At 42.2% G+C, this 18,219-nt stretch overlaps 1 protein-coding gene across 1 annotated transcript in view; it reads right to left on the bottom strand.

Moving 5' to 3' along the window:
* The window catches only part of PPIL2 (peptidylprolyl isomerase like 2), a 135,433-nt gene that overhangs the window by 64,841 nt on the left and 52,373 nt on the right, over positions 1–18,219 (bottom strand). The window contains exons 10-12 of the mRNA XM_026656924.2: positions 17,886–18,046; positions 13,984–14,059; positions 9,236–9,342 (exon numbers count right to left, since the gene is read on the bottom strand). Coding sequence (XP_026512709.1) covers positions 9,236–9,342; positions 13,984–14,059; positions 17,886–18,046 — 344 coding nt within the window. The remainder of the gene's footprint in view (positions 1–9,235; positions 9,343–13,983; positions 14,060–17,885; positions 18,047–18,219) is intronic.

Here is an 18,219-nt window from a genome sequence, read left to right as displayed (position 1 = left end):
AGACTGGACACCTTCCAGGCCTGGGCACAATTCTTTCCCCTGGTACAGCTCTTGTTCCAGCTTAGGTGTTAGCTAGGGGCTTCTCCATAATGGCTCCTCTCTCTCTCTGTTCTCTTCCACCCCTTTATATATCTTTTGCATAAGGCGGGAACTCTTTGTCCCTCTGGGTTTTCACCCCCCCCTCACTGGAAAAGCACCAGGTTAAAGATGGATTCCAGTTCAGGTGACATGATCACATGTCACTGCAAGACTTCATTACTCACTTGCCAGCACACACATATACAGGAAGACTCACAGGTAAACAGCCATCTGCAGACAATGGGAGTCATCAAGATTCCAAACCATCATTAATGGCCCACACTTTACATAATTACAATAGGCCCTCAGAGTTACATTTTATATTTCTAGTTTTAGATACAAGAGTGGTACATTTATACAAATCAGATGATCATACTCAGTAGATTATGCACTTTGTAATGATACCTTACAAGAAACCTTTTGCACGGAGCATATCCCAGTTGCATTATATTCACTTATTGTCAAATTTTTATAAAACTATCCCAGTTACATTATATTCACTTATATTTTTATAAAACCATATAGACTGCACAACGTCACAAATACACAAACATAAACAGTGATCAACCCAACACAAGTCTTCCAGGTGCTTTGGGGAAGGCAAAAAATCCTTGACCTCACATGCATATCTGCAGGATGGGAAAGCTCTTTCGCAATCCCACCAGGTGATCACTGAGAACCAAAGCACACCAGGAGACCCGCAACAGACATCCAGAGCTCAAATTAGACCATCCCACCCGGATGCGTACATGGGGAAAAAAGGATTGGTCTGAGTGCCTCCCTCTGCCCCAGCGTAGAATTAAATACCTCCTTTTAAAAAAAGAGAGCAGGACAATCCCTTTGAAGCAATGGGAGATCAGCCCATACAGGGGACAGTTATGGCCCCCAGAGATGGGAAGAGCCCTCCTACTATTCCTGTCAGTTCCAGATTCAGGAGGAGCAAAACAAAGCAGCACAAACAACATACAATAGCAACCCTAGCGTGACACACAGAACAAGTTACAGCAGCTAAATGAACAGTTTGCCATTAATATTTGTTGAGAAGATCCTCCTCCTCCTCCAACCCCAATCATGGATACTATATTCATAAACAAAGTTCAAAGCATTTTACACATTAGCTTCCAACTTACTTCAAAAGGAGGAAGAAACCATCTGGGAAATACAGTTTATCAAAGAACTATGGAAAGTTACTAGATTCCCCCATCATGAAGAAGGGCAGGTTGATTTATCTGCCAACATAGCACTCTGAGGGACCATTCTACTTCTGAAATCAACACAGCCGACCAACAAATGTTTCCTCTAACTGCTTTTATACCGGAGGGCTGACATGATTTTTTTTTTTTTTTTTTTTTAAAGCTTAGAAACTGCAAGCTACAGTTGCTTTTACACTAAGATGTTTTATCGGTTATTAACAACGGAGGTATAGAAATGTGAAATAAGTCATTTATAGCCCCCAGGGGCGGCATTTTATATAGCCATTGCAACTATATTACAAGCTGGGCAGGATACTCTGACATCAACAAGACATTTACCAGAGAGTGCAAAGTGATGAAGCTGAGAGACAGAAAACGGGTATCAGGGTTACTGAAATCAGCTAGAATAAAAACTAGATTCCAGAGGAGTTGGAGAGCATGATCATGCAATAAGGTCAAAGAAATTTTTTTTAAAAAATCTCTTCTTTTCTACTGGAAATGGATAAGAAGGGTATGAGCATCTGATCTTCGAAATGGTCTCTAGTAGATAGAAGATTAAAAAGAAAGGGAGCAAAATTACGAATAATTTGAGGCTCAAAATTATACACACATTTATGTGCATCTGCAAACTGAAGTGACAAAAGGTACATCACTGTTTAAAAATCTGGACCCAAGTGACTTGGTCATGGTAACACCATAAGTCAGTACCGGAGCCAAGCATTCAGGCATATTTGATGGGTCAGATGGTACCAAAAGATCTAAAAGTCAGTGTTTGTAGAATAATGGCTCCTCTTCAGATAGTCAAGATGTCATCATTAAGCAGAGCTGCCAGGTTCCAGCCAGAACCTAAAATCTATTTACACGGTGAAAGAGGGAGATTTGAAATTAGTCTCTCAGCTCTTTTCTTCTATGTTGTCTCCAAACCTACCCCTTAAAACAATAGAAAACTAAACTGAAAAAAGTATGAACCTGCAAAAAATGGCTACAGCTAGGAATTACTATTAAATGACCAATATTGTGTGTTTTTCTACTGAATCACATTCCATATTCTTTGCTTATATGAGAAATTGCCCAGAAACAGAGCAATTAGAGATGGAAGGAATTTTACTCAGATCGGGGTCGGCAACCTTTCAGAAGTGGTATGCCAAGTCTTCATTTATTCTCTCTAATTTAAGTATCAGAGGGGTAGCCGTGTTAGTCTGGATCTGTAATAAGCGACAGAGTCCTGTGGCACCTTATAGACTAACAGAAGTATTGGAGCATAAGCTTTCGTGGGTGACCACATGCGTCTGATGAAGTGCGTATTCACCCACGAAAGCTTATGCTCCAATACTTCTGTTAGTCTATAAGGTGCCACAGGACTACCTGTCTCTAATTTAAGGTTCACATGCCAGTAATACATTAACATTTTTCGAAGGTCTCTTTCTATAAGTCTATAATATATAACTAAACTATTGTTGTATATAAAGTAAACAAGGTTTTTAAAATGTTTAAGAAGCTTCATTTAAAATTAAATGAAAATGAAGAGGCCCCCCAGACTGGTGGCCAGGACCCGGACAATGCGAGTGCCACTGAAAAGCAGCTCACGTACCGCCTTTGGCACACATGCCATAGGTTGCCTACCCCTGCTCTAGATAACTAGTCCGTCCCTTTGGTTTGGGCTTTGCTCTAACAGCAATTTGCATGTAAGTGCTTTACATTTCCCTATCCCCAATAAAAAATAATTGAACATCATACACCTGTAAGGGGGGAAGGCAGGTACTTTTATCCCTTTTTAAAGATGAAGAACCAGAAACTAAAGGCCTGATTTTCAGCCCATTCTCAAACAGGGCTCCCTTTTTGACCTTGTAGTATAGGTTATTTGGACAGCTGCATCCCAAAATATTTAAGTGACCTAAACTGTGCCCGCAAATAATTTGAGGCTCAAAATTATACACACGTTTATGTGCATCTGCAAACAGAAGTGACAAAAAGTACATCACTGTTTAAAAATCTGGATTCAAGTGACTTTGCCAGGGTCATACAGAAAGTCAATGTCAGAACCAAGCACTCAGGGGCTCCTGGCTTTCAGTCCCATACTCAATTCATTGCATCATGCTGCTTTTCTAGTTCTTTTTGCAATTTAATTTGAAACATTTCCAGGGATGAGGCTTCTACTACTTCCCTTGGGAGACTATTGCAAGATCTAGTAATTATGCATGCATTGATATAATTACCAATACAATAGAACCCATTTTAAATGAGACACCTCAGTGGATGGTCTATTTGCTTCTTTAGTCAAGACACCACAAGAAAAAAACCTGAAAGATTTCAGATGAAATAAAACACTATACTAAATAAAAATAGAAGAAGTAAACTGAAATCCACTGCATTTAATCTTTATTTCTTCATATTATCTTTGTTTAGCAACTTTTTACATTGTAAGACCAAAGCTAAGAATTTAACACCTGGTTAAACACTAGCAAACCCTGTGCAGTAGCCAAATGCATCTCCACTAAGTAGAATTAATGGTCCAGTTAAGCAACGTTTATTGGAAATACACTATCCCTAGACTAATTCAGCTCCCTGGCACATGTCCCAATAAAAGTGACCATCTGATTAAGTATGTCTCCACAAAGTGGAACATACTGTATCTGAATGAAAAAGACAGGGAGGAAAATAGTGACAAAATAAGAAACAGGAATGCCCTTATGCTGTAAAGAGAACAGCACTGCATCTTTGCTCAAGGCATTTAAAATCAACAGAAAAGTCAGCTTATCTCCAGAAATTTTTTTAACTGCTTTTCTTCAGTTCAGTGCGTTATATATCAAACAACATCTTTGCCATTCCGGAACCCACATAAAGTTTCACAGAGATCTTGACAAGCGATCTCAGATGCACACACAGGAAATTTTGGATTCCAATCCTATTGCACGCTCTGTTTCTGTAGCCCATCACAGCATAAGTGATGATTTCAATCACAATGCAATATTGATTTCCCGCACTTGGATCAATACAAAACATTTCTTGGTTAGCTTTATGCTACCAGCCAGAATCTCATCACCATCAATCTTACTGATTAGCAGCTTGCACACTACTTTGGTATATGTGGATTACTGTATTGTTTTAAGACACAAAAATAACTAATTAAAAATCTTAACGTCTGTCAGAAGAACCCCAACACCAGCTAATCTTATGATCTCAGAGATAAGAGAACAGCAGATGGGCTGTTTCAGCAAGAGGCCTTTACCTCAAAATGTTCAACTGTAGCCCACTGGATTATTTTAAAATGAAATTTCAATTTTGCGGTATTACCTACAGAGAGATAATAAATATGTATTTTATAGCAACGTTGATCCTCTGTGCTAAGTGGGGAACGCACTGAAGGAGGATACTGAGGACGCCAGATCTAGGTGTAGGGCAGGGGTTCTCAACCTTTTTCTTTCGGAGGTCCCCCCAATATGCTATAAAAACTTCATGGCCCACCTATGTCACCACAACTGGTTTTCTGCATATAAAAGCAGAAAAACATAAAACATCAGGGCTGGTGTTAGGGGTAGCAAGTAGGGCAATTGCCCGGGGCCCCAGGCTACAGCGGGCCCCACAAAGCTAAGTTGCTCTGGCTTCAACTTCAGCCCCAGGTGGCAGAGCTCAGGGCCCTGGGCTTCAGCTCTGCACAACGGGGTTTTGGCTTTCTGTCCTGGGCTCCAGTGAGTCTAACACTGGCCCTGCTTGGTGGACCCCCTGAAACCTGCTCGCGACCTCCCAGGGGGCCCTGGACCCCTGGTCTTCAGAAAAGCTGGTCCCTTAGGGTCCCTCACCTGATCGGGACAGGCTCAGGGAGGAAACGCACTTCCTACGGACAGTCCTTGAAAGGAGTTCTGTCCTTGCTTCCATGAGAGTCCACTCTACTCTCAGAAGAGTCCTTGGGCTTAGATGTTGCAGGCTCCACTCCAAGGCATATGCTTGGAGGGGCACTGCTAGTGAATTGTGGTCCAGGTACAGGGGCCTCTCTCTGGTCCAGATAAGAGAGTGGCCTCATAGCCTTCTCCACCAGGTACTTTCGGTGAAGCTCACAGGCTTCTCAAGTTCTGGATGGGAAGGAGCAACAGATATTGCACTTTGCAGATATGTGCACCTCACCCAAGCAGTACAGGCACCGCTGATGTTCATCACTGATAGAGAAGAAGCAAGTGTGGGAGACACAATCCATGAATCCCAAGACTCTGGACATAGCCCCAGAGCCAGGGAGGGGCTCCCCAATTGTGGGGAAAGAAACACTCTATGCTAACGATAAGCTTTAACTACTAAGCTAAGATGTATAACTATTTACAAATATTTTCTTTTGCAGGTTATACAACAGAGTGAAGATGGACACGATTCCAACTCAGGCCACGCAGCGATAAGAAGGAACTGGAGAAGCGTCAACCCATACCACCTCTTATGCCCTGAGTTGGGAGCACAAGGAAAGCTACTGTGCACGTGTGGCCAACAGACACTGTTTTGAAGAATTTCTGGACTCAGGCACATGGTTTGCATGAGTACCCCATGTGCGGAATATGCATAGGGATCAGCACTCAAAGAAGAATTAAAGACTATCAAGATGCATATGAATTAAGGCAGCACAGGAAACCTTAATTTTGGTATTTCCCGACTTCTGAATGCTTGGCTTCGCAATCTTAAATAGTTTTTACCTTGTGTTTTAGTGTGTAATATATACATATTTTATGTTCTCAGAGAAGTAATTAGTTTCCTATTTAGCTCACTACTATTTTACTAATACATAGCTTTACTTAGTTACTCTCTGCTGCCAAAAGGCTGCTTAATCTGCACAGATTTAATCAACACAAAGAAATAAAAGAAACAGATGGTCATAGGCCAGTGTTTGATCAGGCTTGGCTGTGCATAACAGTACATATTTGCAATATGCATATAAGAAAACACTGACTTGAAAGGGACATACATAGGGACATGTATGGAAAAATAAAGAAACATGATGGGCACCATATTGGGAATGCTATAAAGGGAACTAGACACAGACTCTTGAGGACTGAGACATAGTAGTTGCTCAAGTGTTCTAGGGAACCATATTGATCAACATGGGAATGGCTTCACTCAGCATGGATTAGATAGGAATCAGTTTCATAACACATGACAAAATAAATGATTCAACACAGTCTGCTCACTCTGTTGCTGCCCCTAAACGTTGCTGTACTGACATCATCTGCTTTTCGTCTCACTACATAGTGCTATTCAATGTTTAAGAGCAAGAAAGCCACCTTTGTCATTGAACAGGGTGACGGAGAGCCATAGATTAATCATGGCATGACATGCTGCTGTGATGCTTTTCTCATCATGGTGATGCATCTCTCACTCATCACCACTACCGTTCGGCAGAAAGGAGGATAAATGGAGCTTGGTGTATTTGTTCCATTCTCATCTCCCACGCCTCCAGCCTTGCACACTGCCTGCTAGGCAATGAAATAGAAGCTCTTATCATATTTTTGGACTCCACAATAGCTGCCTGAAACTTCTGAGTCACTGGCTAAACAATTCTACAGTTCTAGTGGTCACCAAAAGCAACCTCTAGAGTAAGCCTGAAAAATATTTCCCATTATAATCTCCTATTTCACACGCTTAGAACTTTCCAACATACCATCTGGGCTGAAATTTTCCAAGTTTGGTGTCTGCCTAAAAATTAACGTTTTTTAAAAAAAGTTTGAGTATAATCCCTTCAGCTGCTAGAGTTCTGGAAGAGTGAGATAGTACTGTTTGTGTTTGGTTTTAAAAACAGAGCTAAGGGGGGAGGGAAGCTACTTTTTGAAACTTGTAACAGAAAATATTCAGCGATGTCACACTGACAATTTTATTATGAGTCTTGCTATATTTGTGATTCTGATAACCCTGGGTCCTGGAATCAGATAAATATAGGGTTGTCTCAGCTTTCATTTTTTAAAACAGTGAATTTCGACCCTCTTGGTTGTAGGTTAAAAAAAAGCCTGAAAACGTGAACTCTAAAGACTTAGACACCAGAAGGTAAACAAAACCCCAAAGTTATTTTATAAAATCACATGACATTTTGGAATCTGACTCAAAATTTTGAATGCTTGGGGTTGGCAAATCTGTATTGTCTCTATTGAGGATTAGTGCTTCCACTTGGTATAAAGGAAGCTGGCAGCACAGGCCACTGAATAGGGCATTGGTCTAGAAGACCTGGGTTCAGTTCCTGGTTCTGCCACTGACCTGCTGGGTGACCTTGAGCAAGTCATGCTCTCCTCTCTGCACCTCTCTTTCCCATCCCTGCTTTGTCTGTCCTGTCTGTTTAGATTATATAAACTCTTTGGAGCAGAGTCTCTCTCATATTATGGTCATGGTCCTGCACCGTGCGTAACTCTACACTCTCAGTAGTCCCACTGAAGGTACTCCCACAGTGGTACTAAATGGTACTCCCACAGTGGTACTAAATGGTACTCCCACAGTGTGTAAAGTTAAGCATGTGTGCAAGTCTTTGCATAACTAGGGCTTATATATTTGCAATGCCTAGCACATGGTGCCAAGCTCTCAGTTAGGGTCTGTAAGGACTACTGTAATACACAAATATTAATTTAAGATTGACATTAAAGCATAACCATGTAGTGCTGGACATTTCCTTAATGTTCCTGGTTCACACTTACACATATATACACTATGAATTCATAACTAGCTACAGGCTAGATTTTGCCAACTCATTCATGTGGAGTAGAGCCTTATATTGAGTGCAGACCTATTGATTCCAATGGGACTATTTGTGATGTAAGATATTACTTAACAAAAGACGGGCAAAATTTGGCCCAAGTTTACTCTTCTCATTGGCTCCAAGAACTCAAGCTTTGCTGGTGAAACTTGAAAGCTCCACAAGCCAAACAGCTGCTTCGCCAGAAGCCTGCAAGCGTAGCTGGTGAAGCTGGAGATAAGATATGCAGCTATTAGCTTATAAAATTCACACTCCGAACAGCTCTGCAATTTTTCCTTTTGCTTTTCTCTCCTTTTTTCTTTTAGGAAAGGAGAAAAAATTTTAGAAAAGCTATTCATACAAAACAGAGATTGCACAATTAAAAATCACAGTTTGGAAATGCACAGCAATGTTACCTAGTCCATTTTGCACAGACATACTATTTATCTGATTAAATGTATAGCGTAATATATTACCATTTCCAACCTCTATTTTCTATAAAGACAGGATGTATAACACAGCTGAGTTACCAGTGCTATTGGACCCTTCACTTTTGTACTTCTTGGCTTTATCATTTCAGCCATGCAACTTCAATGTTACGTTAGTGCAGCTTATCACATTTAATCATAGAAATAATACTTTGGACTAATGTGGCATTTTAATGTGATGATCTCAAAGTGCTTTACAAAAATGGGCAATAATTATGACAACCATTTTTCAAACAGGTAGTTCTAAGAGGTTAAGTGTCTTGCCCAAAGCGCGCACACAAAGTCAGCAGCAGAGTCAAGAATATAAGCAAGGTCTCTTGACTCCCCTCCCTTCTTAAAGTCAGGATGGTTTGTTCAACTGCAAATAGGAAGGGAGACATCCATCAGATAATTTCTCTATTAAGATGCGGTCCATGCTATGAAAGAGTTTGAGAACCTCTGTTCTACCGTTTGGTTTTTAATTTTACTTTCATTCTTTTCTAATTTCTCCATAGACTTGCATTAGCTGACTTCAAAGACCTTGACTATCTCTACTCCCATGTTTCTCTGCAGGGCCACTAATGATGCAAGAGCCTTCTCCTCCGCAGCTCATGCCATCAGGAACTGCTTTTCCTTTCCTCTCACCCTCTTGAGTTTCAGAATCTCTTAGAATTTCTCATTTTAAAAGTTAAAAATCTCACTAAGTAGATACTGCTTGCATTGTTTCACTATTCTGACCTCCAACCCCTGTTCAATTCATAATCTAGAGTTACGTTACAGGATTAAATCTAGGTGGCATACTGTACCATATCACAGTGCAACTCCAAGTTCAGGTCTCCTTTATTAGTGTGCAGTCGTACATAACCTTTTTTCTTCACATACTGGTATCGCACAACGTCCTCCTCAATGGCAGCTGCCTCAAAGCAAAGGTAAAAATTAGCACTTTTGTAATTTCTTCATTAATCTTTAGAAGCTATCTGCAAACAAATCACTAGATCCCTATTAGATGATATCCTCCCCATAAACTTAGAGATATGGTAATGTAGAAGTCATCAGATGATAATCTCACATTAATCATCCTACGCCATACAATTTTCATTCTAGAGAGCCACAACTTGTCTAGAGCCAACAATGTGGCCTGTATTTTAAGCGTCAGGTAACCCTGAATATTACACACCATAATTTTCCAGTAATATCTACTAATTATGGGTATTATTTTGAAACCAAATTGCTTCTTGCCAAACTTAGAAACCATGCAGGTAGTCATCAGCCAACCACAAATTGTTGACATATGGGGACCTGAACTGATGGAACCATGTCACTACTGGAAAGTCAAACCAAAGGCTCACTCCAAGAGACTTATTTCATTTGTGACAAAGAAACTCCATTTCTATCAATATTTCTAGATACCCAAAATCTGTCTCCAAAGCATAGAAAAATAAAAGCAAGGAAAGATAGAGGAATTCACGCTAAGTAAAGAAAATTACTTTGGTAAATATGCAGTTAGAGTACTGGCTTCAGGCTTTCACAAAGTGTACTTGATAGTCTGATATCTTTAGTCCCAAGAGTAAGAGCTCTACCTTGCATTTGAAACACTAATTGCCAAGTCACTTAATCAACACTGAAATTAAAACATTCAGTGCATTTTTGTTTAAGCTAGAGGACAAAAGGAAAGAATTACTGTTTAAAATGCATCTTTGGCAAGAAATATAACCTTGAATAGCAATAAGTCAAAAGCTGCCAGACAGCACACAATTTTTTAAGATATAATTTTAACCAATACCAAGAGGTTTTTAAGCCAAAAGACAGTAAACATTTTACATGCGAGGAGATCAAGTTTCATTGCTAACTTGCATACGTGTGCATTCCATTTTGTGGTCCATATGCATATGAAATATGTCATTGATTTTAGCTCAATATCTACATACTTGGCATTCAGAGCTAAAACTAAATTCACAATTGCTACGTTATTTTAGAATGAACTCACTGGAAAAAACAGTTACCTACCTTTTCGTAACTGTTGTTCAAGAGGTGTTGCTCATGTCCATTCCATTCTAGGTGTGTGCGAGCCCATGTGTACAGTCATCGGAGATTTTTGCCTTAGGGTACCCAAAGGGTCAGCTGTGGCACCCTCTTGAGTGCTATGCACTTTGTGAACACTCTTGGGGGTTACAAGAGTCCGAAGGGCAGCGCTGTGAATTGGAAATGGCGCTGACCCGACACAAAATGGAGGAATCATCTGTGTCCTGAGAAAATGGAGATATGGAAATATGTGTCCTTCAAGTCAAGGGCGGTGTACCAGTCTCCTGGATCCAGGGATGAGATGATGGAGGCCAGGGAAACCATGCAGAACTTCAACTTTTTGAGATGCTTGTTGAGGCATCGGAGGTCCAAGATGGGTCTGAGGCCCCCTTTCACTGTCAAGATTAGGAAATAATGGGAGTAGAATCCTTTCCCCGTCATCTCCCGTGGGACCTCCTCTACTGCCCCCATTCTGAGGCTACCTCCCTCCTGGGCGAGGAGTTGCTCGTGAGAAGGATCCCTGAAGAGGAATAGGGAAGGGGGGTGGGAGGGAGGGTCAGCCAAGAACTGCAGGGTGCAGCCCGAAGATACGTCAAGCACCCAATGGTCCGAAGTCAGCCGCAACCAGGCCGACCGGAAGGGGCGCAGGTGGTTGAGGAGTGAGTAGGAAGGTGGATCCTGGGATGCAACTGCGGCACCATCCTCGAGCGCATCCTCAAAATGCCTATTTCTGGCTTCCTTGGTTCCTGGAATGGTTGGGCTGAGCAGACAAATGGGAAGACGAAGGATATCGTTGTTTAAACCCCTTGTCTCTGTCCTTTTTCCTATAGGTGCTTAGCCGGGGATGTAGGAGGCGGAGGACGACGACGGAACGGCTTCCTAGCCTGATGAAGAATATGAAGGTCCAGGGAGTGGAGAGTGGCACAGGAGTCTTTAAGGCTGTGCAGCTTTGCGTCCGTGAGCTCGGAGAAGAGCCCTGATCCTTCAAACAGGAAGTCCTGTAGAGTGGTCTGCATCTCGTGGGATAACCCAGAGGGCCGTAACCAAGAGCTGCACCTCATTACCACCGCAGAGGCGACAACCCTGGCCGCCGAGTCTGTAGCATCTCAGGCCACCTGGAGGGCACCTTTTGCCATCGCTTTGCCTTTCCCCACTGAACAGGCGAACTCCTGGGCTCAGTCCTGTGGAAGAACCTCCTTGAATTTACTAAGGGAGTCCCACAGATTAAAACAGTACCTGATTAACAGGGCCTGGTGGTTAGACACCCTAAATTGCAGGCTGGCTGTAGAATAAATCTTTCTGCCAAATAAGTCCAGTCTCTTGGCGTCTGTTTTTCAGCGTGCCACTCATCTGTCCCTCTCATTAACAGCAGACACGACCAATGACTCAGCTGGAGGGTGTGTATTTAGCTATTCAAATCCCTTTGCAGGGACATAATACTACTTTTCCAACTTCTTAGAAGTGGGCGGAATGGCAGAGAGGGTCTGCCACAGCGATTTTGCGATCATAAGAACCCCTGGGTGGACAGGCAGCACGATCTGGGCCAGGGCGGTGGAGGATATGAAATTAAAAAGATCATCTGACTCTTCCACCAACTCCTCAATCTCCAGGTTTAAATTGGTAGCCACCCTTTTAAGGAGGGCCTGGTGCTCCTTAAAGTCACGGGTGGGACTGCCAATTTGGGAGCGGCCTGCCACCGCTTCCTCCGGAGATGACGACGACAATTGCACCGCAGGGGCAGGGGCAGGTTCCCCTTCCCTCTCTAGGGATGGGTCTTTAGGCGTAGGCGCCTGCTGTGCTGTCCCTGCATCGGATTCCGCACCCTGCTCCGACTCCGGTGCCGGGGGTGGTTTGTCCGAGGCAGCCAGGGCGGAATGGTGGGAGTACGGGACCGGCATCATCGGCACGCCCCAAAGATTCCAGAACGGCCATTGAGCAGGCCACTGTCCCTGCTGCCACGCCGCCACGGCAGATGCCATGCCAGTCTTGTGGGTCAGTGGTGAGTCACCCTTTCTTGGCGAGGGGCTGAAGTTCTGCTCTGACTCGGACCATTGCCCCTCTGGTGACCAGAGCGGAGCAGTAGAAGCCTAAGTTTGCCGACTGACCCTCATCAGTGACTGGTGAGAAGAGGGCAAGGATTGGTGCCTGCCTGACGAGCGGTACCAGGGAGATGGAGACCGGTGCCACGATGGGGAGCAATCCTGCACCAGCAGGGGTTCGACGTCTGGGAGATCGTCTAGGCGATAGCGACCTGCTCCATGACGATCTCTGGTTGGGGCTTGCCGGTACCAAGGGTACGGGGACCGGTGCCTCGACTCCAGTGTCCCATACCTCATGGGTGTGGTATCGGGGACCTGGGTCTTCTGGCCAGAGACCGAAGTTGTGGGAATGGGGTCCTCAGCAGTGCTGATGGGGACTTATGCCTGCGGTCCGAGGATGCTCCACTGCCCTAAGGGGCGGTTCCAAGACTGGATTGCCCTGGACGGTGGGGCCTTAGCCAAGTCCGGTGCCTGGTGCAGCGGCAGCCGGCTTACTGGGTCTTTAGCCGCCGAGGCCGCTTCAAGCAACGAAGGTCCTAGGAGAAGCTGGGGTGCCCTGCTGCTCCCAGGAGTCAGAGGCGGATCCCTGGCTGGGCTAGGGGCTCCAAGCACACTGATACCCCTGTGAAGCTCCAGGGCGGGCATGCGGCCTGACACAGGTTCTTTGTCCAAAGCCCCCTTCCTCTCTGGTGCTGGGGAGTCCTCCTTCTTATGCTGCTTCTTCGGTATCGGTGCGGAGTGCACTGCCGGTGCCTATGTGCTAGGAGTGGAGTCCGAACGGGAGGGCTCTGATGCAGGATGAAGCACAGCGTCCATGAGGAGGGCCCTCAAGTGGATATCTCGCTGCTTCTGGGTTCTAGGGCAAAAGTTCTTACAGATCCTGCCCTTGCCTTTTCTATGGGACTCCCCAAAGCACTTCAAACAGCTGTCATGGGGGTCACTAATAGGCATCAGCCTGTTGCATGACGACCATGGTTTGAAGCCTGGGGAAAGGGGCATGCCCTGCTCCAGGGCAAAGTCCCAGTTGGGACACTAACATTTAAACTAATGGCTAGCTAAGTACCTAAGAACTATATATATACAAAGGAGATAACAATAACTGTTAAGATCAGCAAATGCTCTTGCAATACAAGACAAGGTGCTCCGACCAACCGTCACGAGCAGTAAGGAGCTGAGAGGCCAAAGGGCCAGTGGCACCTGATATACCAGCGCATGAGTGCCACAGCCGATCCTATGGATACCGCTAAGACAAAAATCTTCGATAACTGTGCGTGTGGGCGCACACACACCTAGAATGGAATCGACAGGAGCAAGCACTCAAAGAAGAAACCAGGGCTATAGCTGCATGGACGATATTATTCTAAGATATCAGATACTGACTAGTCAACAACGCATTCTTGCAGTCCTCTCAAAAGTATGTATACAGGACAGCATACTTTATACCAGTATATTTGATTACAATACACTTTGTTAATGATAGGTATCTACAGTACCTGCTTCATGTGTTGTTTCTGGGGCCATGGCAGTGGATGTGAAGGAAGCACTTACTGTCCCTGTAGAATAGTGAGCCTGTACAAAAGATTAAAAATTCAACAGAGTTAACACTACAAAAACTGGAGGAAAGAGATGCAGCATTATAACATCCTCTCCTGCACTCTTCCCTCAAATCCATCTAATTAATTTTGATGTACATACACACACAGTCAAATAATAAGCTACCTATATAATAACAGTAGAACACCGCTACCTCGATATAACGTGACACAATATAACACGATTCGGATAGAACGTGGTAAAGCAGTGCTCCGGGGGGGGGGGGCGGGGCTGCGCACTCCGGTGGATCAAAGCAAGGTCAATATAACACAGTTTCACCTAGAACGCGGTAAGATTTTTTGGCTCCCAAGGACAGCGTTATATCAAGGTAGAGGTGTAATAGTAATAATAAATAAAATAAATAAATAATACAGCTGTAGGGAATAATGGAAGCAATTAGTCAGCTATTGTCAAAGAAACTCCAGTTCTATTAATTGTTAAAAGGAGATCAGAAGTTCATCTACACATAGGGTAAATTCCCGGCCTCATGGATAAAATGGATGATTTCTTTTATTGTCTTCAATGGAGCCAATATTTTACCCAGAAGATCTCCAATGGATTTAATACCAGCACTTTTCCAAGTGCCCTAGTAGAATGAATTAGCTGTCAGTTTTAGCTTCTCATTCCCACCAAGCATTCAGATATACTTTGGTGAAGATTGTCATATAATTAACATTTTTTTAAATATTACCAGAGGAATGTTTCCTAAAGTATTTGCCACATTCCCAATGTCCTTGTAGTATTAGGAAGCTGGGCTCTAAAGATCTTGAAAAAGAAGTTATCCTGTTGGACAATACATATACTGGCTATTTCAATTAACAATCCCCTTCCTCATTCCATTGGAGAGGAAGGATGGGGTTTCCAAAATATGTTAGCATGTCAAAGTATTCACCAGAGGCACTGCATGAACTGCCCAAATATTTACCAACACAATATGCTGTGTATTTTTTCAATTCAAGCAAAACATCTGTACTTAAAATAAAAAGTTTCAGGCATGAGTATTCAGTCTTCAACAGCTTCTGGAAAATACAGTTGTAAATTGAAGCTGTCAAAGCAAGGAGATCTGCATTAATATTTTTTAGTCAAGACTTGCTTGGTAAAAAGCAAATGAAGCCACTCTAAATACTACAGCATGATTTTACAGTACATCTGTTATGCTGTGTTTCTCATAGGTTTCCATATTTCACATAGACTTTTTCAGTTGTAGAGAGCTAAACTTGTTCATCTCATTTATCAGATGAGTGTGAGTGTGGAGTTTAGCCCCCATGACTCTCATAATCCTCTCTCTTGAGACTGCCAACATGAGCACCAGATTTGGTGATGTGGACACATGGTCTCTTAGAATTGGACCGACACCTATCAACAAATTTCATATAGATCATTAAATAGTCAGCATATGGTTACAACTTTTGGTCACTGCCAGAAGTGAAAGGAGCTATTATCCCATAACCAGTTCCCTGAACCTTTCAGCCCTCTCTAAAAAATGAAAGCTTCTGTACCAAACACATGCCACATGTGGGTCTCTGCAACTAAGAGCCAGAGGGGAGGGGGAAGAAGTGGGAAATTAAAAATGTTTTAACCAGGGGTTACAAGTCTTGAGAAGCACATGCCAAACATAGCACAAATCACACAAGTAGCCATTCTGATCACAATTCATTAATTCTGCTGTATTGCCAATATAATCAGCAAACAACAACATTTAATCTTTCACCTCAGAAGGAAGCACTGTCATAAAGAGAGTAGAATGAGGGATTTAAGATAAGCAGTGTCACTCTACATTAAACGCATTTTTAAACACTAAAAACTGGTTGCAAAACTAGAAGTGTCCCTTTGTTGTAGGGTTTATGAACTGTCTCTTGATTTTGTTTAAAATGGTACCCCAATTATCACTTTAAATTACAGGGGGAAAAAATCTGTTTTTCTTTTCTTAACTAACAGTTGCTAAACTAAATAACAAGATCTGGCAGGTTGCTATACTACATGGCACAGCCTACATTCTCCAGCCCCAAAAGGGACAGCAGGGTTTAATAATAATAATGCTTTGGAAAACATACATCGGCTTTCTTGGTTCTTCTTCTGCAGATGCACAACTGCTGCAGTTTTAAGCGTGTCTGATACTGTTGCAATAAAATTTCATATTGACTTTCATTTTTAGCTTGTGTAATATTGACTATGTTAAAAAAGAAAGAATCAAGGTTAAATTCTATATTACCACTTAATTACTAGAAGCACACAAATGTCTTCTATATTTCCTATTTAAAGTAGACTTTCCGCTCCAGTTCTAATAAAAAGAAAGAGAAGCACTATGTGCTGGTATTTCTCCATCTGTCACCTATAACATTTGCTCTGATGAATTTCTACTTAAGGCTTTCTAGACACTGAACTCAAGGGACTTAATTGCTTCCACATTATCAGGCAAGGGTTTTATTATTACAAATTATTTTTATATCCACAGCTGGAGATATGAAGGGAACACTGCTGGCAAGACTTCTGTAAAACATCCTTGTTAAGTGAAATTAAAGCCTACTAAACATATGGAGGGGCTTTGGGAACACTCAGAGTGGACACTGTCACATGGCTTCTAATATCTATAGCCTTGTTCACAGTTTTCTTTTCTGAAAAAAAATGGAACCCCACTCATGGATCTTAAGTTGAGTTAAAAACACAAATACAAGACCAAATAAGTAATAACATCTAGCTTGTTTATATATTTATACACACACATCTGTAGATCTCAAAGCATTTTATTGAGATAAATAATAATATCCTCATTTTACAAAGGGGAAAACAAAGGCAGGGAAACGAAGCAACATGCCCAAGATCATCCAGTGAAATCAGTGGCAGTGTTGGGTATAGAATCCAGGTTTCCTGTGTGCTCTGCCCATAGGCTATACTGCCTCCCACAGAAGACAATGGAGCTTTGCCAATTATACCAGCTGCCGATCTCGACCTGTGACATGTGGACAGTTCACATTCCATCTCATTTCATCTTTGTCTCTAAATACGTTTTTTTTTTTAAATTGTATAATTGCCTGAATAGGAACAAACAAGACAAGCCAAATCTAAGCCTTGCAGCTTCTCATATATCTAGGCTCATAAACAGTCTAAATTGCCTGTTTTGTTTTTAAATCATGTGGCACACTCCTGCTAACTGATGTTCATACAAGGATAATCTAAGCACAGTGACATGTCCCAGAGAACTGTTTTAGGGAGAGGATAACACTCAGCAATCTTGGATTCAATATGCAGACGGATTATTTCTTGACAACCATGAACACACAGTAATATGCCCCTGATAAGGGCACCTTTTACAATAGTCCATTAAAAATACTGTGAAGAGGAAATGTTGAAGCTGCTTCTGGTGATTTATATATATGCCAACACCAGGAATGATTCACTTGCATTGCCCTTAAGCTGTGTTCCTTCTGCCAATGATAAATTAATTCAAAGCAAGAAATTACAAGCTGGAAGGAAAAATCTTTATCACCTAACTCACACCACGGTAATCACATCCTAAATTTAAAGAGCTCTACCTCTTATCGCACCCGATTTCAAAAATATTTTAGGCTTGTTTACAAATATTTTACAAAAAGAAATCCATTGACATACACACAACACTGCATTTCTAAAGAATTGCAGTATAATTTAGATACACCACTCTCATTGCCTCGGATGTATGGTAAGTTCCAATGCTGCAGAAAACAGCCGTGTCTGTTCAGGTGGCGATATGGCTACTATATTGAAAAATGCCTTTTACCATTCTTCAGAAATGTAATCAATGTCGACCTATAAATCAACTTACTGCATTCAGCTTATCCACTTTTCTCTTTTCGGGGGCCTTCATTGTAGCTGCTAGAATATCATCTCCTTTGAATTCTTTATACAGCTCCAGTAAAGTCTCTCGGGTCTCTAAATTTGTATTTTTCAGATAGTAAGATGGATCCAATTTTGCTTTCTCTTCATCTATAAGACAGGATTAAACCACATTTTCAGTTAAAAAGCAAGCTCTATATTTCAAAATCATTTTGTTCCCCTTCAACTTAACAGGGCCATACATATCTCTCTCGCCAACAGAAGTTGCTCCAATAAAAGATATTACCTTACCCACCTTGTTTCTCTATAGAAGAAGAAATCTT

Source organism: Terrapene carolina, unplaced genomic scaffold (assembly GCF_002925995.2).
Source record: "Terrapene carolina triunguis isolate 2854851 unplaced genomic scaffold, T_m_triunguis-2.0 Scaffold234, whole genome shotgun sequence".
In the NCBI taxonomy this organism is placed as follows: Eukaryota; Metazoa; Chordata; order Testudines; family Emydidae; genus Terrapene; species Terrapene triunguis.
Note: the sequence above shows the minus strand (reverse complement) of the source record. Positions and strands in the feature narration are given on the sequence as shown.